General features: G+C 49.8%; 1 protein-coding gene across 1 annotated transcript; it reads right to left on the bottom strand.

Annotated features, from left to right (window-relative positions):
- Positions 1 to 22,124: 22,124 nt before the first annotated feature.
- Positions 22,125 to 24,570, bottom strand: LOC121837777. The gene is made up of 2 exons (XM_042293584.1): positions 24,141 to 24,570; positions 22,125 to 23,035 (listed from the first exon to the last, which is right to left on the bottom strand). Exons 1-2 carry the CDS (start codon positions 24,568 to 24,570, stop codon positions 22,167 to 22,169), a joined length of 1,299 nt encoding a protein of 432 aa, XP_042149518.1. The 3' UTR covers positions 22,125 to 22,166.
- Positions 24,571 to 27,682: the final 3,112 nt, after the last annotated feature.

Below are 27,682 nucleotides of genomic sequence, written 5' to 3'. Positions count from 1 at the left end.
GAAGTGTCACCAAATCCACTTATTTTGCACCGCAAGCGGATTTAAAAAAAAAGGGTGGGATGGGGTCCACCCATAGGGGGTGTAAGTGCTTGTCACATATACTACACCCTAGAGGGAATATTGGTACACCCCAAACATGAGAATATGTATACACCCATTGGTGTGGTGCACGTGTACACCTTTTTTACACAAATCTCACTCGAAGGGAACACAGGTGCATCTTATTCAATGGTGTGCGGCTACACCTCTTTCTACACCCAATGAAATGAAAGGGAACACATATGCACCCTATTCGAAGGTGTACCATTGCACCGCTTCCAAAACCCGCCTCGCTCAAAGGGAACACAGGAGCACCCCGTTCAATAGTGTACTGTTACACCTCTTTCTACATCCACTGAATTCGAAGAGAACACAGACGCACCCGATTGAAAGGTGCACCGTCACACCACTGTATGCACCCGCTTCAATAACTAACTTCATAAACCTATTTAAGACATCAAGGAAACTCTTAAGAAATGTATACGCCCCGGTGATTGCGAAAACGCAGGTAAACCGACACACGGTATTGTTTTCAAATCTCCTAGAAGTTTATTAGACAGCCTATTCCGTAAACAAGTACAAACTTGCAAGCAATCCGTGATATGTGTAGAGATACAAAGAAGCTGTTACACAACTGAGAAGACTGCTGAGCATACAAGAACCGGGGTGAGTCTTAGGTAGTGTCTATTCTCCCAGTAGCCGCAAGAATTATTTCCATGAAATTCCACCGGTAGTCGCCATTCATTCATCGAATGACATTTCATCGACAAGCAATGTTTCATAGACAGCTCAGATTAGCTTTCCTATATTAGCTTCTATTTTTAGAGCGCAGCTCTTAGGGGCCCGTTTCCGCCTTGAGCGGCGCCGCCGTCGCCGTCGGTGTCGGCGGCCGTGTTCCACAATTTACTCCATCTTACTCCAGGGTAAGGGTTTTGTACCTTGGCGTTTCAAAACGACCCGCCGGAGTAGCTCGGATCCATTTGAGTAAGATTTGGAACATAGCCGGGCGTAACCGTGAGGTCACGACTCCCCCCCCCCCCCCCCCCCCCGAGGTCACGTGACATCAAGGGAGGTCACGCAGGATGGCGAGGGGGGGAGGAGGGTATACTTTCCCCTCAGTATCCTTCTATCCTCCTCCTTAAGAGCTGCGCTCTTATTCGGCGTTACAGGGAGTTGTAAACCGCTTTCATTTTTTTTTTCTTGTAATGAGCCGCCTCAGAATGTACCCGCAAAGTGACGTGTGCAGGTGGGACAGGTGGGTTAACATTTTTGTAATGAGCCGCGGCAGACTGTCGCCACGAAGCGGCGTGAACGGGTGGGATGGATTAAACACCCTCTATCCTGGGAAAAGTGGCGCCATTCATTGTTGTGGAAATGCTCGAAACACGTGCCGAGCGCCACTTCTGGTAAGAACATGGCGTCTGAAATCTGGCTCAGTGTTGTGCTGTGCCATCATGATCTCCCCAAGGGCTGCACGTTGCACGTATCTCGTGCATCGACGCACCTTGCGCTACTTTTGAAACATGAAGCGGCTTTAGGCTGGGTCGGTGAGCACGCGCCTCAGAGATACACGCGCGACGAAATGTTTCTACAGCGTGCATTTCGCGTAACGAGTGACGATGAAACGTTAGTGTTGATTAAACGTGTCTACAAAACGTGTATCAACGAAAAAGTGTCCATGAAAAGTGTTTTCACAAAACGCCGGGAGAATAAGAAAGTCAGTATTCTACCTCCAGTAGTCACATGATTGTAGACAGCTAGTGGCAGGCGACTGCCGATAGAACTTCGTTGAAATTATTCTCCCGACTGCCAAAAAATAGACACTGCCTAATTCTAGATGTAATCTGGAACGGAACGGGTAATTGTTGCAAAGGAGTAGGTTGCAGAGCACTTACGATGAAAATACCGGACTTGAAATCTTCAATGCGAGATATATCTTGACACGGGCACTGCAGAACCACAAAAAACACAAAAACGAAAAGAAAGAGGGGTTTGTGAAGATTCAACACGATGTTGCAGAAGCAGTAATTTGCTGAACCGAACACTAAACGCACCATATGAATTCCTTGGGCTTTTGTGAAGAAATCGCTTGTTGCCGATATAAGCGTAGGTCTTTTCAAACAATGGAAATCTTGGTACACTCGAATACGTTGTCGCAACGCGAAATCTACGGCAGCCCCGCTGGTCGCACCACAGCACGCAAGAAAGTATGCCGGGAAGTAGACATTCCGAAATCGAAAAAAGCTACTGCGTCATACGTGAAACCTTTACCACATGATCACGCTCTCGCTGTTACCCGCGCCCAGACAGCGGAGTCGAGAGATAAAAAAGCCTCCGGTTCATTGGTCCGGTGACTGCGCACCTTCTTCCGTGCTTTCAGCTTAGGGAGAGAAAGAAAAAGAGAGGAGTAGGAAAAGAGCAGCTCCTTCAAGGCCAAAAGGGGAGCGCCCTCACAAAGGCTGGGGCCTTCCAACAATGAACACAACGAGAGGATTTGTCACTTATATCCTCTTGAAAGTTCGACCCAAAGTTAACAGTGCAGTGGATGCTATCCGTGGCCTCGGCCTTCAGGCAGGTGCCGTGCTCTGCCTTATCTCTAGCTTGGAACCTGTAGTCACGTGATCCTGCCCGGAGACCCGATTGGCCTAAAACAAGCATTGCGTCCACTGTACTGTCAATACTGAGTGAACAGGACAGCTCCATACTTCCTAAGAAGCTGCCCAACCCAAAAAGTGACCCCCAAGGGGGAATCGAAGTAGAAGCTGATTGGGGCGCGTGGCTAGCGTGGCGGTGCACTGATACACCTAGAGGTTTTTAAAGGCCGGCCCGCAAGCAGAGAGAAGGAACCCGACCCTCACTTTCCTTCTCGCCGCTGTGAAAGGAGGAAATCGCCTCTCGTTTCCTCCTCGCCATTTTCCGACTTTTTTTCTATTTTTTTGCCAGCTGCCTGTTTTTTTTTTTGTTTTTTTTTTACAACTTTGGGGTGGAGGAAATGAAAGCTTCAAGGATTTGAAAAGATTATCCAGAAGCCAGCCGGCACACCCGCGACAAGGACCTGAACCAACCGAGTAGCTGTTTTGAGCGAGCTTGGCACTTGCTCTTCCCACCGAGTTGCATAGGCTCTTTTTTAGCATTGGTTTGGAAGACGATTCTTTGCTGTTGTGAGAGCACAAATGCCTTGTTCTGCTCAAAGAAGTAGTCATTGAAGTAGCAATTTTAATATAAATATCTGATTTGGCATCTTTTGTTGTTTAGGCGGATTCATGGCGACAACGGGAAGTACGAGCGGCGTTTTCTGTATATCAGGGATGGCGCTCCATAGACCAGTGGTTCTGAATCATCATGGTTCGTAAACCGGCAGAGGTGACAGAGGATCCCATCCGCAGTGGGTCTAGCACTTTTCGGTGTAGAGCGTTTTGCTGTAGGGCATTTCGGTGCGGACTTTTTGGTGCACAGACATTTCAGTGTACAGACTTTTTGCTGCAAAGACTTTTCGGTGTGGGACTTTTCGGTGAGCGGATATTTCGGTGCACGGACATTTTGATGCATGGACATTCGACGCTATGGTTTGCTCGCCAGTATCTCTTTCCAACGTACGCAGACACGCTTCACATCGTGTTTGCGCGTTGAGTTGATAGAAATAGTCTCCTCTATAAGGTGCTGACTTTATTATTGGTCCTGCGTGTAGGAAACGACCCAAACAGCAAGACGTTTGAAGTTGTTTGTGTATTAAGAACAATTTTGAATATCTTCAAATGCGCCTCCTCCGCGTAATCGCATAGCTCCGATTGTTAATAATAAATTGTGATGACCTCGCACGACAAAAAAAAAATACAAAAAACAATGTAATTATTACTTGTAACTCATTGGGGAATAAAGTAGGCGTGTGCGGGTACAAAATAAGTGTAATCAAATCAAATATCGATTTGAATCAAGTAAACAAGCCAATTTGGTGAATGCTAAATCTATTTTATTTGGTATCAAATGTTTGCTCATTCTTGTACGAAAAAAAAATCACTGACCACACATCATACACAGAGTATGATCTGTGGTCAACGTCTCCTTCCATGCCGTAATGATGTCGCCGGACGTAAAGAACTGCCTTACAATCGTGCTTATACAGGGCGATTTTATTTTTTTAACGACTACGCATTTTTCTAAAAAAGACGTCAGAGTTACGCAATCGCGGTTTGTGTTTTATTTGTAGTCATCAAAAACACCAAATCATTCATTTTTAAAGGGATGTAGTGGACGTGAAGTGGCTCACGGCGTCCTAAAAAGCCTAATTTGGACGCGAATCGTGTTACCGCAATCTTTTCGGCCACCGCACTCCTCGCCCCTTCTACAGTGGCGTTGTCACAGCGATGCGCATGATTTGTCGCTTTAGCTTCATGGCGTTAGGCTGTGCTACGCGGAGATGGAGCCCACATAAAATCAGAACTATATTTTCGCGCCCAAATTAGGAGGACGCCGTATAATAGTGTACGCGCGTTACATCTTTTTAAGAATGGACGGCTTGGTGGCTTGCGATTATGGCCAACAACTTTCTAAATACAAGATGCCGTTTTCTTTTCTAATTAAAAGGTTAAGTAGCGAATTTTAGGCAATCGGTCGGTTTTAGTTGCGTTCGTTATTGAACCTAATCCTCGCCTGGCCGTATAGCTCACCTACACAAACCGCAATGGCGCTAATTTTCACTGGACAATTTGGTGGCTTTCGATTACGCCCAACAACTTTATAAATCAACTATCCCGTTTTCTTTTATAATCAAAAAGTTTATTAACAAATGTTAGGTAATCAGTCGGTTTTTGTTGCGTTCTTTCTTGAACCCAATCTTCGCCTGGCCGTTTAGCTCACATCCACAAAACGTTAATTTCCACGTTTTTTTCTAATATCTAGTAGGTGAAAAAAAATAAAAAAATAAACGTTGTATATAAAATAGAGGGCAGTTCTTTTCTGATATAAATAAAGCGTGGGGCACGCGTCTTGCATGCATCTCTTTTTTTTTTCCGGCCTATGAAAACAAATCCCGGGACATTCGAAATTGAGTTTATGATGGGGCGGGCGCTTTATCACGGGGTATTTTGTCATGTTTCATAAGCTTTATTACTAGTCAGAAGGAAGCCACGCGAGCCGCATCACGTTGCAAACATCTAATTCGGGTGTTTCTCAAGCAGCTCTAGAACTTTCCAATTGACATTTTGGTTCTTAATACATCTAAAAAAGTTTGGTACTTAGTCCTAAACATTTAATTTATTAGGCATAATTAAAAATACTGCAACTCTCGCAAGACGTCTACCCGAAACATAAAGTTGGCTTAATTCATTGGCGTAAAGTGGCTGCGTCTTTCATTTTTATGCTTGGTCTTTAAATATTCGTGAAAAGCGTTCGCGACCTTATCTGTCAAGGCGCGTACGCGGACAGCGCGGCCTCCTCGGCAAGTTGTTCTCTCATCGAAGACGACAATGAATAAAAGGTGCGATAAAAATCTTAATGCCTGAAAAAAGCGCAAGATTAAAATAATTCTAAGGGTGTCAGTTGATTTTATTTCTACTATATTGAAATTTCAACACTCGTCGCGGGCAGCATGAAAGGAAGCACTGCACTCTTGGCGCAAACCAGTGCCCAGTCAACGGTTCTACACTCAAACACGCATCACCACCCGACCTGTTTGAAAAATAAATAATTTTCAGTACTTTTGGTAGAAAAGGCGAATTTTCTACTGAGCGTGATATTTTGTGGACCCAAAAGTCCTGTAGCCGGGATCGGTAGTTCATAGCTTCAGGAAGACGAAGAACGACGGATGCATTATTTCCCGCGGAAGTACTGTTTTGAATTTGAATTCCACATAAAATTATGCACAAATTGTGGCACGATACTGAACTTGCTTGATTTCTTTTCTTTTAAAGACAACATAACCAGGCATAATCTACAGATATTGCAGAATTCATTTTAATTGGCGTACAGCGCGAAAGACAAGTATGGACATAAAGAACACAATAGAACTCTGCATCTCTACTGCATTTCTTTCCGTATTTGTGGACAGTTAGTCCGCATGACTATATTCAAAAACTGCCAAATCGTTTAAGCCTACCCCTTTTTATAATTTTTTTCGTAGATTAATTGTGGCGAATCCCGGCTGGGTTCGGGTAAAGATCTCGCACGTGTTCAAGGACACATTTCGGCATGATTTCCCGCTTGGTGACGACGTTGAGCTGACCGCTGTTCCCCTCTTTTTCTAAGTAGGCGGGGAACGCCAGACGTCTAAATTATCCAAGCAGCCCCAAAACCTGCGGTAGTACACCTTCCGAACTCCTGGTTTTTTTTGGAGATGGCCTTCGCCCACCCTGACATAGCCCCAAACAATTATGTAAGGGCTGCAGAGGCTATCTGGGCATTCCGTTTCTTCATCAGCGAACAAATGCCAACAGAAGAGAATGAAAACTTCGTAATACCTGCTGTCTTTTAATAAACGGCATAATATTGCTAGTGGCATAATATTGCTAGTTGCACTATTTTACGCGAAGAAAATTGTGATTTTGCGGTTCAATCTCCGTGTTTCCCGTTCTCTTTGCTGATACGCAAGATATTTGTCGGGTGTCAAGTTTTCAGTTACATTTGTCGACAGAAACTAAATGCACGTTTGGCCACGAAGAAATTTTTTTCAAAGGCTGAAGATAGATGAAATATACCATAAACCGTTTCACTTTTTTATGGAAGTTTGTTTTTACTCTTCTTAGCAGCTTCCACGAGGCGGCCGTCACACTAGAAAACACCTGTAGTACGAACCTATATATTATGCCTCAGAAATGGTCAGACTGTGTCCCTTTGAGTGCAATATCTTTAACTTGTAATTACTCATGATTATTACTTTTTACAAAAAACAGAAAAACAAAAACACAATAGTGATACAACCACTCTTCAGTGTGCCGCTGCTAGAACGACCAATTTTCAACTCTCTGGGTAGAGCTCAAAGTTCAGATAAAAATACCCATCTTTTTTTCCTTCTGCTGTGATGTTCAAGTTCCGTTCACTCGAGATAAATATGTGGTGGTGTAGCGTGTGTGGCCGCATGCGAAAGTATCTGAATGTAAAAGAACTCGTTGTTGGGCTAGTTGGTGTTGACTATCTGAGTGTGTTTTAGAACTGCAGAAAAAGAGCAAAAAAAAAAAAAAAAGAAGAAAAGCGAACCAGCCCGAACCCTTCCGAGCTCATATCCAGCCTGCCTAACTAATCCCTGGTTTTTAGGATTGAAGCAGAGAACCTTGAAGGGTTACAGAGATTTTGTCGGGGGGCCGGTGAGCCCATTAGCACTCGTGCGAGAAGGCCGTAAAAAGCGAGGAGGAAAATGGAGGAGGAAAGGGGAGGAGGAAAAAAAGAAAAGAGGGGGAATCTTCTGCCACGCTGAAGAAAATTTTGAGCCCCCGCCTTTAAGGAAGAGACTCATTGTCGCTGTAATGATACACTGGTTGAGTAACGGACATACACCCTTTTCTTTCAGGAATAGGGTGCATCTCCGCCTGACGCATCCACATACACCCTTTATTTCTTAGAGTGGCGCGGCACATTTTGACCAGGTTCGACAACGCGTTGGTGCAGCAGACGACAAAGCCGGTACGAAGGAGAAGGATGAGAAAGGGGCAGCCGTTGGCTCGTCGCTCGCCCGACTCAGCTGTTGAAACGCTGTTGCCGTGGTAACCTGCGCCTGCTCGCGTATGCCACGTGGTAGCGGGAGGAGAGGCGTTGGGAGGGGCGTACCGAGGACTCCCATTGTTCGTTGCGCGGCTCGCGCGGGCTTTTGGGATTTTTGCTAAGGGTCTATTGGCAGTGGCAAGCAGTTCATCGACACTCGACAGATTGTTTTACAAACAGCTATACTTAGCCTCTCATTTGTTTTGGTTACGAGTCACCCCAGATTGTCGCCACAAATTTCTTGTAGGGTGGGCCACGTGGGTTAACGTTATTGTAATGAGCCGTCGCAGAATGTTGCCGCGAAGCTGCCTGGACGGGTCTGCCGGCTAGTGATAACACACCCGCGAAAAAATGTCCATGCAGCGTGCAATTTACGTGACGAGTGTCGGTGATATATTAGTGTCGACGAAACGTGTATCCACGGACGGGACAATAATTTCGGGGAAATTATTGTCCCGTCTGCCGGGAGAATAGACAGTGCTTGACTCTATGGATAATCTTGAAGAGTACCCGTAGAGCAGCGGTTCCTCGTTTCCAACAAGTAGGTTGCAGTGCACTTACCATAGATATATATACACTTAGAGGACTTGAAAGATGTACTCCGATATATATGCCGGTGCAGGCACTGCAAAACAACCACACAAAAATGGGAAGAAATGGGTCCGTTAAGATTCATTTAGCACGATGTGGCAGAAGCAGTCATTTGCCGAACGCACACTAAACGCGTCACAAAAATTTCTTGGGCTTCTTTGAAGAAATGGCTTGTTGCCGATATACGCGTATGCCTTTTAAACACTGGTAGCTTTGGATACGTTGTCGGAAACGTTGTAGCGAACGGAATCTACGGCCGCCGCGGAGGTCGCAGCATAGCATAGAAGAAACTAGGCCAGGAAGCAGGCATTCCGGGAATGGAAAAAGCTACTTGGTCATCCGTGAAACCTTTACCACATGATCACGCTCCTGCCGTTACCCTCACCGAGAGAGCGGAGTCAAGTGATAAAAAAGCCTCCGGTTAATTGGTGTAGCGAGTTCTCACCTCCTTCCACGCTTTCAGCTTAGGAAGAGAGGGAAAACGGGAAAAGGGGTAGTAAAGTAACAGCTCCTTCAAAGTCAAAAGGGGGGAGCGCTCACAAAGGCTTAGCTTCAGGGGCATCTCAGCAATGTTCACAACGAGAGGATTTGTCACTTACATCCTCTTGAAAGTTCGACCAAAAGTTGATAGTGCAGTGGATGTTATCCGTGGTCCTTGCCTTCAGGCAGGTGTCGTGCTCTGCCTTATCTCTATCCTGGAGACTGTGATCACGTGATCCTACCCGGAGACACGGTTCGCCTAAAACAAGCATAGCGTCTACTCTGCTGTCAATACCGACTCCCGAGTGAACAGGACAGATCCATACTTCAAAAAAAAAAAAAACTGCGAAGCCCAAAAATGACCCCAAAAACGGGAAACTTGAAGATCCTATCATTTGCGCCGTATAACCCACAGTATAATAAAAAATTAAGAATTCACCGTGACTACGTTGACTGACTGAGTCCGTTCTGCTAAAATTCGAGGGTGGGACTCTCTAGCAGCGTTAGCTTGTTGCTGATGATGCAGGACGCTGCTTTATCGTTTAGAATCCTTTGGAATGCAAACGCGAAAACGTTCTCGTGCCAGGCGTTCCCTACTCAGCAGCGCCTGCCAGCAACGGCCCGCGCAGCATCGCAACCTTATTTTCGCCTGTTGGCAGTCCACGAGCGCCGGCCGTTCATCGTTGCGACTTGTATACGAGCATTTTGCTGACCCTAGTACACCGAGCATCACTGGCGTCAATCACCACGATAGCGTCAATAGCGTCACGGCACTGCCCACCACCCACTAACAACCACGTTGCTAATAACAGAAGCAGCGTTCTGCACATCTAGGTAGCCTTGTTTATTTTCTTTGATTTTACGTGTGGTTCGATTTCAAACGTTTTCGTTGCAGTTTTAACGGAAGCTATTAGCTTTCTTTGGCGCAGGAAATAATTTTCCTGGCACCTATTTAAAACATTCCAGATACCAGCTTAAGTTTATTCAATATAAGAGAGATGTCATGTTTAGGCTCCTTCAATACACAAAGCCCGAAAAATCCAACCTTATCTGATCCAAGCGCAAGCTGATCGGGGAGCGTGGCTAGCGTGGCGGTTTACTAAGCCGGGTGCATTGATACACCTAAAGGTTTTTAAGGTAGAGGAGGGTGCTTATGCTCGCTGAACAAATACACTGACTGGGTAACGGAGGGTGCGTCTTCCAAGAAAGGGGAGCATGTGCGCCGGATGAACCCGACTACAACTTTCTTTTCTTAGAGTGCAGTTGGGAAGTAAATATGTCGAGCACTAACGGAGAAATCGCAGATGTCGTATTCGCGCTAAGAGTGTCGCGCAGCTACAGAGCGATATTGTTAGCGCGAAGATGGCGCTGGTTTTGTATTTTATTTTCAAAGAACAACAATAAGCACCATATTTTCCCCCTTCTGGTAATCCTCCAAATAAACATATCGCACGACAGTGGTAGTTAAGACAATAAATTTTCAAATCTAAAGAAAAAATAACTGAATAAAACGTTGATCGTTTGCTTGCGCTTACAGTGTTCGCGCGATGCACGCACTGCAATCGTCCCAACTACTCGCTCATGATGGTTCTCCCGCTGCCCGTCGTCATGCCAAAGTTTCATCAGCGCGTTAAAAGTTCATATTATGGGTGTCGCTGCGGCCAAACTGAAAATTAGCAATTCTGGCCAGACACTTGTCTGCCGTGTTCATGTCTTCGGCGGCCAAGCTGAAAATCAGAACTGCTGGCAGAACATTTGGCGACCGCGTTTTTGTTTCTGCGGCCAAGCTGAAAATGAGCACTTCTGGCCAATCTTTTGCCGGCCATGTTTATGTCCCCGGTGGCCAAGCTGAAAATCAGCACTTCTGGCCAAACACTTGCCGGCCGTGTTTATTTCCCCGGCGGCCAAGCTGAAAATCAGCACTTCTGGCCGTATACTTGAGGACCGCGTTAATGTCTCTTGCGGCCAAGCTGAATATCAGCACTGCTGGCCCAACACTTTCCGGCCGTGTTTATGTCCCCGGCGGACAAGCTTAAAGGGACCATGAAATGATTTTAAAATCGAGTTTCATCCACCGCACGTCGTGAAAGATGTGAAAAGAAACACAAAAACACAAAAATAGGGAGCCAAAAAAAAATATTTGCTATAGAACTTTTAAAAGAAAACTGGACTCTTTTGCGCCTTCCTTCCTTCGCCTGTTCACTACGATGCATCCGGGGAAATGGAGCACGTCAGCCAAATCCAGGTCGCCTATTGGGTAAGAGCCTACCTCACCAGCACCGCGATCGTAAACAATAAATAGCCGGCGAATGTTTCCTAAAAATTTTGTTAAATAATATTCAGATCCACATTTTGTAGCATAATTAGAGATGTGTGGCGAAAATTGCCAAATTTGATAATGCTGAGAGCCAGGCGCCATCTATCGTGTGGTAAACGAAGCAACTACTGCGCGTGCGCAGTAGGGCAGGGCCGACAGTTACTTTTGTGGCGGCCAGCGACGAACGTTTATTTTCTTTGTTTTCCTTCCTCTCAAAACTCTGACTGACTGAACGTTTATTTTTCTACGTGTTCTTCCCGCGCGTGCCGACTTCAAGCAGCAAGAAAACAGTACTTAAAACAGACCACGACGAACAAGAACGCTGGATCCACCGACTCCGACGAAGCGTATAGGCCTAGCAGGCATTCCGACTCGGCGCTGCGTTGCTTCGCCGCAAGACCGTCTGCCTACGATCGGCTGGCGTGCTAAATGGAATATGCCCGCGCGACCCTTGTGGACCCTTCCCGTATTATAGTTTGATCACTGACCTCAATTCTAGATTAAGAGGTGAGGTCAATCTCTTCCCCTTGTTTTCCGAGGCAGTGTTGACGAACACTCGTCGAAAAGGGACTCTCGTCGATTCTATCTTCTTGTTTTGTGTGATATAGAGCTGAAATAAACGCCGTATGGATTACCTCCGTAACACGGTATGTACACTTTGTTATTGGTATGCCATTTTTATTCTGACAGACTGCACGTCACTGTCGAGCTATAACAGTTCGTGGGAGGTATACGTACAACCCCGGTCCAACCTTTCTTTGCCGAGTGTCGCGTCAGTATCGAGTTGCAATCGTAAAAGAACGGTCCCGAAGCGCTTACAAACAGCGCGAATACAAGACTTCCATCAAGCGCGCGCGTCCGCTCCGAGTGTAAACAGGTATTTACGTGGCTCTTGCTGACACTCGTAGTTCAAACGTATCTTTTTTAACGTCGGCTCGCTCCTGCATCTCCGAGGCCGCGAAAAACGCCATCTACGTCGCTTCGCAAACGACTGACACGGGCCGGCCCTTCTGCCAACAATAACGGGGTGGTTGACTTCTAGAGTCTTCACCGGAAGACTCGCTGCACTTCCCAACAGGCATACCGGCGTATGGGACTAGTCCCATGCTGTCGCTGTAGCGCAACATATCTCATTGAATTTCGCTCAGCTGCGATGCGGCGATGAGAGGCGCCGATTCAGGGAATACGTCGGTGACATCAGCGCAGTAAAACCTACCGGCGCACCCCAACTCGTTGCCGCTAACACTCCCATTCTCCTACTGCCGAGAGAACTTCCGGTTCCGGAAACGGCCTACGTCACGGCTTCTTTTGCGGTCAGTTGGAGAGAATGAAAAAGTCGATATTTCAATAATTTTTTGTGTAGAAGTTAATAAACCGAGACGAAAACGGATGCCTGTTCGGCATTCAGTGAACATTGACGGTTTAATGTAAAAGTTATTTGGAAAAAGTAAAAAGGTCATTTCATGGTCCCTTTAAAATCAGCACTTCTAGCCAGGCACTTGCGGGCAGTGTTTATGTATCCGGCAGCCAAGCTAAAAACAGCTAGCTTGAGGCCGGACTCTTGCCGGCCTTGTTTATGTCTCCGGTGGCCAAGAACTTACAAGTGGCCAAGCTGTCCAAATACTGGCCAACCGTCAGCCGATCGCAGGTGACGTTTTGGTGCTGCTTGAGAATGCTTTGCACGTTTGGACTGGGAGACGGAATAACAGGCGGCCTTCGCTGCCGCTGAAGCTCAATCAACTGAAAAACTTTTTTAAACAACGTGTGCGACGTGCTCGAAAAATTAAACCGAAAGAACATGAGTCGGGAGTGGGGAACCCAGGTAACAATTTATGTTGTGGAGACAGTCGGCGCAACAAAGTTTCGCAACAAAAAACGGTTTTACTGCAATCGCGCAACAATGTTGTAGCAACAGTCATAACACTGCAGAAGTGTCCGCTGCTAAAGCACTGCGGCAACTGTGTCGGTCAACCGTTGATTGTTACATGCTCGCAACAGTAACCGAAGCATTGCTTTTACCCAGCAAAATGTGTGCTGTCCTGATGTTGCTAAACTGTTCCCGTGGCGGATTCAAAAACAGTTTGCGTTTACACTGCCAGAATGCAGTCGCCAATCATTGCTTTCCAAAAGTGTTCCAACCGTACGACACAACAGTTTATCGCTAGGTTGGAATAGATTGTCGAGGAATTGTTGCGAAAACACTGGACACCATTGTTGGTTGACTGTTGCTCAAACCTATTCGGCAGACGTTGCGTGCCACAACGGGACTGTAGCTGAACATCATTTTTTGCCAACTGTTGCCGCATGCATCTGCTCAACATTTGCACTGCATGACCAGGCAGCGCTCCTCGCGACAGTGCTTCCCCATGATCGGGGCAACAATGTCTTGCTTTTGTTGCTAGAGTCTGTCATGCCACAGCTGCGTGGCATAGTTTGGCGGGTGTTCCTCACTTGTCTCGCAACATAAGGAAACAGTCGGGCAGCCTTTTGGTAACTATTGCGGGCACCTTACAGCGGAACAGTAGTACAGCCAACGTTAATAGAACTCAGTATACTGCCATGGAACATTCCCCAGAGAAGTTTCACCGATCTGTACGGTGGAACCTAACTATCGGCGATCCCAATGCTGCCATTTCTCTCACCGCAACCACTTAGGAAACAGCACAACTCTTTGAACTGGCCCAGAGTATCGCATTCGATAGCGTCTACTGCTACTCTTCCATTTTGGCTTTCATCGGCAATATCGTAGCCGACACAGACTAGGTAACAGGGATCTGAAAGTTGCGTTCAGATATATTTATTTGACATTCCAAGGAACAGCAACATGGTACAGCATGAGTGGGGCGCTTGCCCAGATTCGGTTTACACGGCATGAATGACATGAGGGTACAGATACAAAACAGTAATTGTACGGTTATTTAGAGGTATACAGATCTAAGTGCACATACTCCGCCGCAGCTCAAGTCCGAGCGCGGCGGGCGCCATGAGATGGCAGGCCACTTGTGCCACGAAAGGCCAAGCGACGTCGCTCACCCGCCGGGCCCGGACCAAAAGCGAAAGCGCACAAGAGTACAGCATGGTACAAATCGTATATAATTTTAAATAGCGTGGGGTGCAGAGTGTCGGGGCATTCATGACCGCAAGCCCGGCCCCAGGACGCCGCCCAGCCGGGGCGCGCCCGGACGCGCCACAATCCGATCACGAAGCCCCGCCAAGGCGTCGCAACCGGGCCACGGCCGCGCCCAAGCGCGCCCCAACATAGCAAGATGGCGGCGCCCCGAGATCGGACCAGCAAACGCGCATACGCTCTCTGAGGCGTGGGCCATCTGAGTGGCATTTTGTATTACTTGTTTAGGGCGAAGTCAAGCTAGGCCTGTGGCCCGGTCGCCGTCCCCCCTCGCCCACTGTGCGCTCTCTCCCTCAGAAATCGGAATTCCTCCCACCCCGCATTTCGAGTCTGCCGCAGCGAATGCGGACCACATCGAGCCAACACCAGGCCATCTCAAAAGCAGTCTCTCCGAGTTCGTCGAATTCTCGCTGAAGGAAGATGCGCGCCTGTGTGCACATCTTGTAGACGAGTAGGCTGATGGTGCCGAATGGAACGTGAAAGAATAAGGTTCGGCACCTGGCCCTCCATAGCACTTGGCGGCCCGTGGCTGTCAGCAGCGTTCTCAGTTTGCCGGGGGCCGACCTAAGGTTAGTCCTCTCCTCCTCGAAGTCCACAGGTACCCGCGCATAGAAGAGGGCGGCCACTCGGGTCCAGAACTGGCGGGCCACATGACATTCCCTAAGCACATGCTGTGTCGTCTCCCGGGCCTTGCAGTAGACGCAGTCCGGCGTGCGAAGCATGCGCCAGCGGTACAGGCGTGCCTTTCTCGGTAGAATGTTGGCCGCGACTTCCCATTGCAGGTCCGCCTGTGGGCCGGGTAGCCATGGCGGGCACGAATTGCTCCACAGTCGCCGTTTGCCTGGTGGCGCGGATACGTTCTCTCCCGCGTGCAGTTACGACACGCATGCCGCAGGGGTGGATAATGGGTCTTCGATGTCGAGGTGCTCTCGCATGTAGCGAGCATGGGCCACTACAGCCGCGTAGTGTCGTCCCGGGACTTCGCGTTTGATGACGCTGTTAAAACGGTCGAGACCGGTGAGGTGCCGTCCAAGGGATCCCATCAAGTAGATAGCAAGGGTGGCCGCTGGATGGTCGGGGTCCTCGAGGATCTTGAGTGTTGTACGGAGGGCCAGGGTGCGGGACGTCATTGTGACATTGGAGATGCTGAAACCCCCTTGTTGTGTGGCCCTGTGGAGTACGCTACGAGCCACGCGCTCAGTCTTTTGGCTCCAAAAAAATTTGAATATGATGGACTCTATCTCGCGAGCCTCACGTGCACTTGGCAGTTGCACGTGTGCCAGGTGCCAGACTTTAGCACAAAGCACGGCCTTGGCCAGGTACGCTCTCTCTTTGAATGAAAGAGCGAAAACGGTCGCCTCGTCTGCACACAAACGGAGTTCGTGTGCAAGCCTTCCCCAGTTTGTCTGGCTCACTCCAGTGGGCACGAAGGCAATCCCAAGAATTTCGAAGCGACTGGCCAAGCGGACCCCTGCCGGCAGGTGTCGACGATACTGCCCTATCGGCATGATCTTGGATTTTGAAATGTTTAGGGCTGCACCGGAGCAGGACGCGTACAGCTCAAAAATGCGGAAAACCTCTACGACCGAATCACCCTCACTGAGAAAAAAGGTGACGTCGTCCGCGTAAGCAGATACGCACAGCGTACCCACACCCGGGATGGGTAGGCCTAGAATACGCGGACTGTGTAGCGTGGCGCGCAAGAAAGGGTCAATGACCAAGGTAAATATCATCGGCGAAAGTGGGCAGCCCTGGCGAACTCCGCGGCGCACGGGAAAACTTGGACCCGAACGGGCGCCAAAGCAGACGCTCGCCTGAGCATTTTTATAGGCGCGATTGAGTATGTCCACAAAATGTGGCGGAAAACCGCAGCCTTCTAATACTGAGAAGAGGTATGCGTGCTCCACCCGATCGAAAGCTTTTTGTTGATCAAGCGACAGAACAATGCCTGTCGCTCCACGTGATGTTGTGTAGGTGAAAATGTCGCGGATAGCCGATAGGGACGTGTACATACTCCGGCCGGGCACCGCACACGCTTGTGCCGGGTGGACTACGGTGTTAAGCACTAGGCGGAGTCGGTTTGATAAAAGGGATGTGACCAGCTTGTGGTCGCAATTGAGCAGCGAGATGGGGCGCCAGGTCGATGGGTCGGAAGGCTGGCTATCGGCTTTGGGAATAAAGACCAGCAGGCCAGACGTAAAAGACGACTTCCACTCGGGAGCGGTGAAAAGGTGGCGCACCAGTCGTACAAGGTATTGCCGGAGGGCACTCCAGAAAACCCTGTAGAAGCCGTGAGGGAGGCCGTCTGGTCCCGGCGCCGTATCCCGCTTAGTACGCTCCACAACCGCGTCGAGTTCGTCTAGGTCGGGGTCTCCGCAAAGAAGTTCCTTGTCCTCGGCACTCAGCTGGGGGAACTCGTCGAGCAGTGAGTCGATAGATGGAGGGCCCGTGTCTGGTGTGCCCTGCCCAAACATGTCTTTAAAATAGTTTGTGAAATTTCCTGTGATGTCATCCATCTCCGCAGAAAAATTGTTTTGCTGACTTGTGGTACGCCCATTACGGTGCGTTCGGAGATAACGGAGTGCTCCCGGGCCCCCTGTTGAATTAGATTGAAACCGTTCCACGCGGGCCGCCAAGGACGTCGTACGAAGAAGCCCTTGGTGCTGCGCGCGAAGGAGTTCGATGTCTGAGAGGCTCAGTGGGGTGTGACTAGGGGCTCGTGTTAGAATACGGATCTTCTGGGCGACGGAGTTTATCATTTGTGTGTGTTTGCGTGCCTTTATCTTGCCCCATTCTGTGAAGCGTTGGCGGAGTTGGTCTTTGACCTGTTCCCAGGCCTCGACTGTCGGGGCGGTCGTTGGTAAAATATGACTTAGGTAATCTGCAATGGACTTTACTACCACTGGATCTGCTAAGAGGGCTGTGGACAGCCTCCAGTTGCGGCGGGTCACGTTTCCTCCTCGCACATTGATAGTGATTACCGTGGCGCGATGGTCGGACACACGGAGGCCGGTAAGGGAGGGGTCCAGAACCTCGCATTCCTTTAAAAGACACATCAGGGAGCACTCGCAGCGACTGTAATAATGCTGAATAAAAAGGGTTGGGTTGGGTGGGTGCCTACCGACCAGAACCCGGCCGACGGCCCCTCTCGCCTCCACCGCACATTAACCGTGGGGACGAGTGGGGTCGCCGCCAGGGGGCCGGAGCCTATATAAGGAGGCACCGTGCTCCTGTCGGGTCAGTCGCTGGGTTCCCGCCTCACCAGGACCCAGCGAAGCAGGTTTCACTTGGCACCGGATAGACCTTTTACCAGAGTGGCAGCCCCGTCCGGTAACCTTGGCGTGTGCGTAGCACTCGCCCTTGTGCTCTTCACATGCCTCCCAAGCAACCTGCCCAACAACAGACCGGCGATGACCGTGGGACCGATGACGACGATCTCCCGGACCCACATACTTTCTCTCAGATGTTTGATGAACATTCTTCATTCTTGAAGAATGAAGAATGGTCTGGGCTGCTCCAGCGGAGACTGTAGAAGCTCTGCTGAGCGCGTCAGCGACAGCCGCCGCCATCTCGACGTTATTCTCTCGTAAGAGAGAGCGTAGGTCTCGTAGCGATGATGCACGGTCTTCCACGAGTACTTGTTCGAGGCGCTGAGAATGTTCATCAAACATCTGAGAGAAAGTATGTGGGTCCGGGAGATCGTCGTCATCGGTCCCACGGTCATCGCCGGTCTGTTGTTGGGCAGGTTGCTTGGGAGGCATGTGAAGAGCACAAGGGCGAGTGCTACGCACACGCCAAGGTTACCGGACGGGGCTGCCACTCTGGTAAAAGGTCTATCCGGTGCCAAGTGAAACCTGCTTCGCTGGGTCCTGGTGAGGCGGGAACCCAGCGACTGACCCGACAGGAGCACGGTGCCTCCTTATATAGGCTCCGGCCCCCTGGCGGCGACCCCACTCGTCCCAAGTTCCGGTTACCACCACTTCCGCAGGCCCTCAAGGCCTGCCCTTTACCGGCAAGGCCCTTCTTTGTTAAGTTCGACTTACGCGACGCATTTTACCATTTTGGTCTAGCCCCCTCCACCCGTGCTTTGACCACCTTTAGGCTTGACGGACGTTATTACCGGTACACAGTTCTGCCCTTTGGCATTAGGCCAGCCCCATTTTTCATGCAAGCTTTTGCAACCGCTCTCGCGCGCGAGGCTAGAGCCCGCGGGTTGTGGGCTTGGTCACACCTCGACAATTTTTTATTTGCCCATCCTGACCCAGTTTTTTTGAAGACACAGCTAGACATTTTTCTTGCACAGCTCTTAGAAGCTGGTGTTCGTTTGAACCCCAGCGACTCCATGTTCCTTCCTGCGCGGCAGGTTAAGTTTTTAGGCTTTTTTCTTGACGGAACATCGGGTACTATCGGTCACACACCCTCCCGCCGACAGGACCTTCTCCTTGTTCTGCGGGCATTACACCGCCCCCAGACTCAGAAAGTATACCAGCGAGCTGCTGGTTTCTGGGGATTTTATTTTTCCTTGTATGCTTCCCATTTTCATGCCTTGCGGCCCCTTCATGTTGCCGCCGCTACTGGTGCCCACCCTCCCCTCCCTTGGCTCCAACTTTTCGAAAGTGTTGTTCAGTCCCTGCCGGCAGCTGTGCCCTTTGACACTGTGCCCATTGAGCGTGACGTATATGCCGACGCCAGCTCTACGGGCATCGGGATCTGCCTACCCCAAGGCAACGTGGCCATCCTGGCCAACCAACCAACGCCCATCTACCTTCGGGAACTTTGGGCCGTGCTGCTGGCCTTGCTTCTCGCACCACCAAGAACCCGAGTCCTCACCGACAACCAAGCAGTGTACCAGGCCCTCACCCGCGGCCATGGACATACCCTCTCGCCGCCGGAAGCACTCGCAGCGACTGTAATAATGCTGAATAAAAAGGGTTGGGTTGGGTGGGTGCCTACCGACCAGAACCCGGCCGACGGCCCCTCTCGCCTCCACCGCACATTAACCGTGGGGACGAGTGGGGTCGCCGCCAGGGGGCCGGAGCCTATATAAGGAGGCACCGTGCTCCTGTCGGGTCAGTCGCTGGGTTCCCGCCTCACCAGGACCCAGCGAAGCAGGTTTCAAAAAACCTGCATTTTTGAAACCTGCTTCGCTGGGTCCTGGTGAGGCGGGAACCCAGCGACTGACCCGACAGGAGCACGGTGCCTCCTTATATAGGCTCCGGCCCCCTGGCGGCGACCCCACTCGTCCCCACGGTTAATGTGCGGTGGAGGCGAGAGGGGCCGTCGGCCGGGTTCTGGTCGGTAGGCACCCACCCAACCCAACCCTTTTTATTCAGCATTATTACAGTCGCTGCGAGTGCTTCCGGCGGCGAGAGGGTATGTCCATGGCCGCGGGTGAGGGCCTGGTACACTGCTTGGTTGTCGGTGAGGACTCGGGTTCTTGGTGGTGCGAGAAGCAAGGCCAGCAGCACGGCCCAAAGTTCCCGAAGGTAGATGGGCGTTGGTTGGTTGGCCAGGATGGCCACGTTGCCTTGGGGTAGGCAGATCCCGATGCCCGTAGAGCTGGCGTCGGCATATACGTCACGCTCAATGGGCACAGTGTCAAAGGGCACAGCTACCGGCAGGGACTGAACAACACTTTCGAAAAGTTGGAGCCAAGGGAGGGGAGGGTGGGCACCAGTAGCGGCGGCAACATGAAGGGGCCGCAAGGCATGAAAATGGGAAGCATACAAGGAAAAATAAAATCCCCAGAAACCAGCAGCTCGCTGGTATACTTTCTGAGTCTGGGGGCGGTGTAATGCCCGCAGAACAAGGAGAAGGTCCTGTCGGCGGGAGGGTGTGTGACCGATAGTACCCGATGTTCCGTCAAGAAAAAAGCCTAAAAACTTAACCTGCCGCGCAGGAAGGAACATGGAGTCGCTGGGGTTCAAACGAACACCAGCTTCTAAGAGCTGTGCAAGAAAAATGTCTAGCTGTGTCTTCAAAAAAACTGGGTCAGGATGGGCAAATAAAAAATTGTCGAGGTGTGACCAAGCCCACAACCCGCGGGCTCTAGCCTCGCGCGCGAGAGCGGTTGCAAAAGCTTGCATGAAAAATGGGGCTGGCCTAATGCCAAAGGGCAGAACTGTGTACCGGTAATAACGTCCGTCAAGCCTAAAGGTGGTCAAAGCACGGGTGGAGGGGGCTAGACCAAAATGGTAAAATGCATCGCGTAAGTCGAACTTAACAAAGAAGGGCCTTGCCGGTAAAGGGCAGGCCTTGAGGGCCTGCGGAAGTGGTGGTAACCGGAACTTGGGACTCGGCAAGGAAGAAGTTAAGTGCGAAAAATCGAGAACGAAACGGGATGCTGTGGCTGTCTTCGGTACCAGCTGAATAGGCGACAAAAAGGGACCGCGGGCTGTTTCCTCAACTATGCCTGAGGCAAGCATGGAGGCCACCGCCAGCCGGAGCACGGGAAGTTGGTCCGGGTGGGGGTGGCGACCATTAAAAACGGAAGACTTTCTTGCAAAAAAGTTCAGTTGGGAGGGGTCAAAGGGAGGGTTAAACCCGAAGGTTTCGGCGACAAAGTCCCATCTGACCTTGGGGATGGGTTCACTGGGTCGGACGGGAGGATGTGGCGGTAGAAGCGGGAAGGCCGCGGGTCGCCGACTGTCGTCGTCGTCGTCGTTGTCGTGGTCCTGGTCCAGTGGGGGATGCGGCTGGTGGCGTTGTAGCCACTGGAGAATTCGCAAAGCCGCGTCCGCCAGGCTGTCGTCCTCGGCAAGTTGGCTGGCCACCTCAGAGTCGGTAAGGTAGTCCGAAGCGGAGGAGGCCGTGGTCGAGGGCGATGCCGGCCGGGGGAAGGCCCCGGGCTGGGGAGCAGTGGGGTGTGACTAGGGGCTCGTGTTAGAATACGGATCTTCTGGGCGACGGAGTTTATCATTTGTGTGTGTTTGCGTGCCTTTATCTTGCCCCATTCTGTGAAGCGTTGGCGGAGTTGGTCTTTGACCTGTTCCCAGGCCTCGACTGTCGGGGCGGTCGTTGGTAAAATATGACTTAGGTAATCTGCAATGGACTTTACTACCACTGGATCTGCTAAGAGGGCTGTGGACAGCCTCCAGTTGCGGCGGGTCATGTTTCCTCCTCGCACATTGATAGTGATTACCGTGGCGTGATGGTCGGACACACGGAGGCCGGTAAGGGAGGGGTCCAGAACCTCGCATTCCTTTAAAAGACACATCAGGGAGGGTGGAAGATAGAAGCGGTCGAGCCTGGAGCTGGACGGGCCGCGCTGCCATGTCGGCTGATAGGCATTACCATGCCTTGCCGTCCACGCATCGACAAGACCGTACTCCGCAACCATCAGCTCCAGCTCCCTGGTGCACCAGGAAGTGCGTGGTGTGGCCGCGGGGGAACGTGAGTCACGAAGGCCGTCAAGAACACAGTTAAAATCTCCTCCGATTATGGCGTGGGTGCAGTTTAGAAGAAACGGCTCGAGGTTCGAAAAAAACGTATTGAGTCGCTTATTGTCTGCCGGTGCGTAAATGTTGATGATCCGGACCCTCGTGCCCCCAAGGACCACATCCACGCAGATGACGCGTCCCTCAGCGTCTGGCGTGAAGAAAGAGCTACGCATCAGGTCACGGCGAAAGACAAGGATTCCGACCCCGCAGGAGTTGCTGGTGGCAAGGCTAAAAAAACATTCTACTCGAAAGCGTTGCGTGAAATCAAAAACATCGGAACTGCACTTGAAATTTGTTTCCTGGAGCAGAAGAATGTCCAATCGGGCAGCTAGGGCTAGGTTAACAATTTCTGTTTGTTTGGCGATTGATTTAAAGCCCTGAACATTTAAAGTGGCTAGTCTTAAGCGCATAAAGAAAGGGGGGGGGGGGGGGAGGGGAAGTGCACAAACACTGTAGGCGTGCGTGAAGGTGACACGGGGAACTAATCGGAGCCAGGGCTCACCAGTGGGTTTTGTTTCTTTGACTTTGTCTTCGGGGTGCGTGCCCGGAGGGCACGTTGTGTCTTCGTGGTTGTGTGGGTAGTTCCCTGCTGAGTGGATGAGGATGTGTTCGATTGAGAGTCCTTGCTTTGTTGAGGGTCTTGGCTATCCGTGTCGCTGTTCGGCGGGGACCCCTGGTTTCGAACCTCCTCTTTCTCCAAGTTGTCTTCATCGATCACGAGGGGCTCGTTCGATGCGTCGGAGGACGTGGGGCTGGCTGGTGTCCATGTCGGTGTCGTGGTGTTGGAGTTGACCTCGTCCCCTGAGGAGGTCTTGTGGGTGGGCGCCGGGGGCATCTCTTCGAGTGGCGGAGCCAGTGTCTGCACAGGTGGCAAAACCAGCGTCTTCGGCTCTTTTTCCAGAGTTGGGAAATTCTCTTGGTTTGCCCAGCTTACCGACATTGCTTGGGCTTGCTGGTCGGGTTGGTTTGGCCTTGCTTCCGGCTGGTCGGGTTGCTTTGGCCCTACTTCCGGCATCTCGGCGGAAGGCGTTGCTTGGACGTGCTGGTCGGGTCGCTGTGACCTTGCGTCCACTGCCTCGGCGAATGATTTCTTGCGAACGCAATCGGTCGTGGCGTGGCTGCCGGCACAGCGGCGGCAGCGGGCTGTGCACGTGTCGGCGGCGTGGCCGAAGCTGGAACATCGAGGGCAATAGGGGACTTCGCAGGAACGCCTGAAGTGCCCCGGCTGTTTGCAGCGACTGCACACTCGGCTGATGCCTGGGTAATCGCACGTGACTCTGTGTTCTAGGATGCGGATGAAATTTGGGACGGGTTTGTCCGAGCGCATTTCAAGGTGGGCGACCCGAATTGGGACCGGACATTTCGTCGAACGCCGTTTCATCGAACGCCGTTTCATCGAAGCCGTTTCATCGAACGCCGTTTCATCGAACACCGTTTCATCGAAGCCGTTTCATCGAACGCCGTTTTATCGAACGCCGTTTTATCGAACGCCAGGGTGGCATTCCCGCTTCCTGAAGCTGGTCGGAGGTGCCCATCCCGGGTTCTGGAAGTTTTTGACTTGCATCGCCGCAGAACATCAACTGACAGAAGGCAAGCTGGAGGCCATGTTGAGTTCCCAAGAGCCTCCTCGCCAGAAGAAGGCCATAGCATGAGAAGGTCCGCCTTTTTTATGAGAACCGACGGAGCATGGCTGGGGGGGACTTTTTGAGAGCAATTGCTCATCATCTTAAACGGTGAATGGCTGTCGCACGAACACATAAACCCCCGAAAGTTTTCAAATAAAATTTGAAGTGACGTACTTACTTTTGACTTCATTGAGTCTTAGAAGTAAAAAAAAAACAAAAAAACAAAAAAAAAACAATGTTTTGTTGTAGTTTCATAAATAGCACTTCAGCTTTAGTTAACGCAAGCTTCGGGCAGTAAAAAAGTATCAATAGAAAGACATGACAGGGTAGAAGGCTCACAGTAAGGGCCTTAGCTCACAGGGCTAAAGTTGTTGCGCCTGCGCAAAACCTAAGTCGCCTTTTGGCCTCCGCGAGTTGGAGTGCGCCCTTACCGGCAGTGCGACTTTTTATTTAATTGTTACAATACCCTCAAGGCCCATCGGGTAATACAGAGGGGGTGAACAGATAAGCACAATATGCGAAACAAACGTAAAAATCGAAACAAATATCCTCATGGGTTACTTGCATCAAAATAAATTGTAACAGCTACAAGTTTGTACATTAAAAAACCTGACGATGAAATGGGTGAATGACACTAAAATGCACTCGATCCGTGCATAAAAGAGCATCTTTCACACTTTTTATATAAAAGACATTCGATGAAACAGCCGTCAGCGATTCGATAAAATGGCGTTCGATGAAACGGCGTTCGATGAAACGTCAATTTTTTCGATGAAACGACGTTCGACGAAACGGCGTTCGATGAAATGTCCGGGAACCGACCCGAATGTCGTTGCATACGGTCGGTCGATCTGTTATGGTCGGTCTTTCTAGCTTCACTAGCTTGCCGTATGGGGACAGGGCTCGGACAAGGTATTCGTCTGGCACGTACCCTGGCAGGTGAAGGCAGGCAACGCGGGTGACTCGTGGCATCAGGGGTTCGGTGGCGACTTGCTGGCCGCAAATGGACAGGTCACCGTGGGCATTGAGCTGCTCCAGGGCGACAGAGTTGTACAGGATGACCTGGAAACGGTTGCCTCCAAGGTGTTGCACCATATAAACTTGGTTAAGGCCGACAACGTCGGCAACGGCGTCGGTGACGTCGACTGTCGAAGCCTGGACGGGGGCTGTGACGTTGAAGGTGAGCATCTTTGTGGGCTGGAAGTTCGACGGTGTGCCACCATCCGGTGGCCTGCCACTTCCCGACGTGACGTGAGTCATCGCTGGGCTTCGGGGTCGGTCACTGGGTCGTGATTCGATCATAGGAGCAAGAGAGCCGCTCTTGCGGTCAAATGGCGGCTCCACGTGGTCGTTTCCCGGCGGGGCAAGATGGCGTTCCCGCGGCGCTCCTTCTTCGTTGCGGGGGCAAGATGGCGTTCCCGCGGCGTTCCTCTTTCGTGGCGGGGGCAAGATGGTGTTCCCGCGGCACTCCTTCCTCGTGGCGGGGACAAGATGGCGTTCCCGCGGCGCTCCTTCCTCGTTGCGAGGGCAAGATGGCGTTCCCGCGGCGTTGATCACAGAAGCCCCGACGTAGTCCCAGCACCAGTAATGACCAAGGTAGGGTAGCCCCGGCACCAGGTAAGTATCACACTTGATCTTAGTGATCAGGGTAGTCCCAGCACCAGGTAGCTGATCGAGGTGATCAAGGTAGCCCCGGCACCAGGTAAGTCAACCCTCGTCTCCCCTGCGGACGTACCGCGAATGCACGCAGAAGTCAGCACGCACCCTACTCCGGACGCGCTACCTCAAATCTCCGGTGAGTCGAGGTTGTATAAAAACAATAGTAATTATGCCGCAAAAGCTTGTAAACAAATTTTTTAAAAGCCATCCCGTGCCTGCCATTTTGTACCAATCTCCAATAAAGGTTCCTACAAAAAGAGTTTATTTCCGTTTGTTTTTATGCAAAGAACCAGGTTTCTCAAAACATGCCCGCCAAAGATGTTGCTCTTTCTGTGGATGCTAGTAGAGGGCGCCACCGCCGCGTTTTTTTGGAGTTCTCCGGCCCCGAGCACCGCGGGGGGAAGGACGTAACCACCCATGTTCGCCCTTATGCGAGCGTTGGCGGGGCCTAAGCCGAGGCCACCGTACAGTTCGCGCTTTCCACTTTTTCACGTTTCCTCCTCTCCTGCCCTCCTTTCCTTCCTTCGCCGCTCTCCGCCACCTGTTTACCGCCCTCCCCCGAGGAGCCAACACGGAGAATGGATTAGGAGACGCCTCCGTTAATCCGGCTTAGCCCGCCGAAAAGGGGGCCTGCTGCCTGACTAAAAATTATTTCCCTGCTCGATAAATAAGAAGAAAAAAAATTAAAAAAACACCGGGGGCAGCGACCGAATGCGCTTTGGCGGATGCGCAACGCTCCGTCCGCCTTGAACAAGCTTTTATGCATTGGACTAGCATTTTTCGAAGCGCGGCAGGTTTAGTGTAGGTCCTATGCATAGTCCTATGATATGGTCCTGCAAGACCTTCCTGTCCGCCACAAGCTAGCCAATAATTGAAGGACATAACGACGGCAGCGTATTCAAACAGTGTAAAATAAAATGTATATAATATTTATAAGAATACCATTGTCTTCACTGCTTGACTTTCAAATTTTTAGTACTGCAAATAATCGTAATCAAAATATTTTTATAATTGAAGACCCCTCGTCGTGCATCGAACCCAAGATTACGCTTACGTGAAACGTGATTCGGCGCGGATGCGAATCAAGTCACCGTAAACTTTTTTTTTTTTTTTGAACGTGGATTCTGATATTTAATCTAGCTGAGGTACCACTGGCAGAATACGAATCACACACTTGGAAGGTATATACCGTTCCGGCGCCACTCATTTTCCAAGATGGCGGTTATAGTGAGGGTCGGAGATGCGTGCCACTGTTGAGCCTGTCTAGTGTGTTGGCTTCACTGAGCGACACAAATTATTTCTGGCAATACGAGGAGGCTAGGGTGTTATGAGCGCAGGTCACCTTTTTACCCTGAAAACAAGAACGGCGTTTCGTGCAATATTTACGCAAGGATGCGCATTTTAATTCTAGAGCTACACGGAAACTAACCTCTATTTTGGATTTAATTTCTCGATATAGGTCTTAATTTCGGATTCTTTCATAACTCCAGATGTGTCTCACATCGTAATTACTTGGTTAGAGACGTTGTTCGCGAAAACTTTATTTTGTGACATACATGTTCGATACAGGCTGATATTTGTAGTTGTTGGAAGCATCAGTGCATATATTTGCGCGTTCTCGCTGCCTTTTCTCGCTCAGATAATTGTCATGGTAAATTATGAACTGCGGGCCATTTAATTGTTTTTTTGGGTATCTAGATGATTAATTGGTTTAACATTATTCTCAGCACAAGAATAAGAGAATAATTCAAATTTTTACAATATGTCCACAAAACGTATAAAGTAACAAACGCTCTCCTCACTGCAACAACCCAAAGATCGAATCCATGTCAGATAGCTGAAATGTGTGTGTGCGTTTTTATAGCAACGCGTTACGCATATGACTTTATATTCCACCCGGTGTTTGACTGTTTGTCTATCTTGATAACGATGTCAGAGTATTTTCATATGCTAAAAGAAATATACCTTTCCGCAAAGACTATTATGGTTAAATGGCGTTTTTTTGTAATCTTGGCATATATTGCCGTGATTTGTATTAATAATATTATTAAACTTAAGATATTTTAATACGTAATTTTTCAAGCTGTAATTGTTGCTTATGATCTAATTTCAAACGCGCGAACACATATGACAATCAAAAGTGTGCTAATAATCGTCACTGGTGCCAATTGTAGCATTTTTAATTATTAAGTAATAAAATATAGCCTGAAATCAATGAAAACATTCTAGCTAATGTAGAAAATCCATGTAAAATTACATTAATTGTGGGTAAAGTATATTTTGCTATCAAAGTCGCGACTTTTGACAATGGGGAAAAGTCCAAAATCGGCGCCAATATTCATCTAGACAAAATTCCCCCTTGTAATCGATTACTTTTCGGAGTAATTTTGGAATCAGTTGATTACTTTTATTAGGCAGTAATCACAAGAGTAATCTGATTACTTTTTGAAGTAATAAAATGACTTGTAACCGTTACAATTTGTCCACGCCCCCCCCCCCCCCCCCTCCGGCACACGCTTTTTTTTATGAAATGACAAAAATAAAATTAGCTTTTTTTTTTTTTTTTCGAACGGAAAAAAGAAAGATTTTTGCGGAGCTGTAGCAAACGAGGTAAATCTCTTTCAATGTACAGTTTCTGTGGAAAGTCCGTTTTTTTTGTTTTTGTTTTTTCCGAGCTTGGACTGGTTGTGGGATGCCCCAGGGAGGCCACAGT

Source organism: Ixodes scapularis, unplaced genomic scaffold, assembly GCF_016920785.2.
Source record: "Ixodes scapularis isolate PalLabHiFi unplaced genomic scaffold, ASM1692078v2 PGA_scaffold4__175_contigs__length_147842914, whole genome shotgun sequence".
In the NCBI taxonomy this organism is placed as follows: Eukaryota; Metazoa; Arthropoda; class Arachnida; order Ixodida; family Ixodidae; genus Ixodes; species Ixodes scapularis.
Note: the sequence above shows the minus strand (reverse complement) of the source record. Positions and strands in the feature narration are given on the sequence as shown.

Excerpts from the sequence above, each read along its gene's own strand:
- LOC121837777 (XM_042293584.1), bottom strand. The coding sequence starts at position 24,570 with ATGACTCACGTCACGTCGGGAAGTGGCAGGCCACCGGATGGTGGCACA. Across the intron at positions 23,036-24,140 it reads TCGACCGACCGTATGCAACG|CAATTCGGGTCGCCCACCTT; the intron begins ACATTCGGGTCG and ends AATGTCCGGTCC.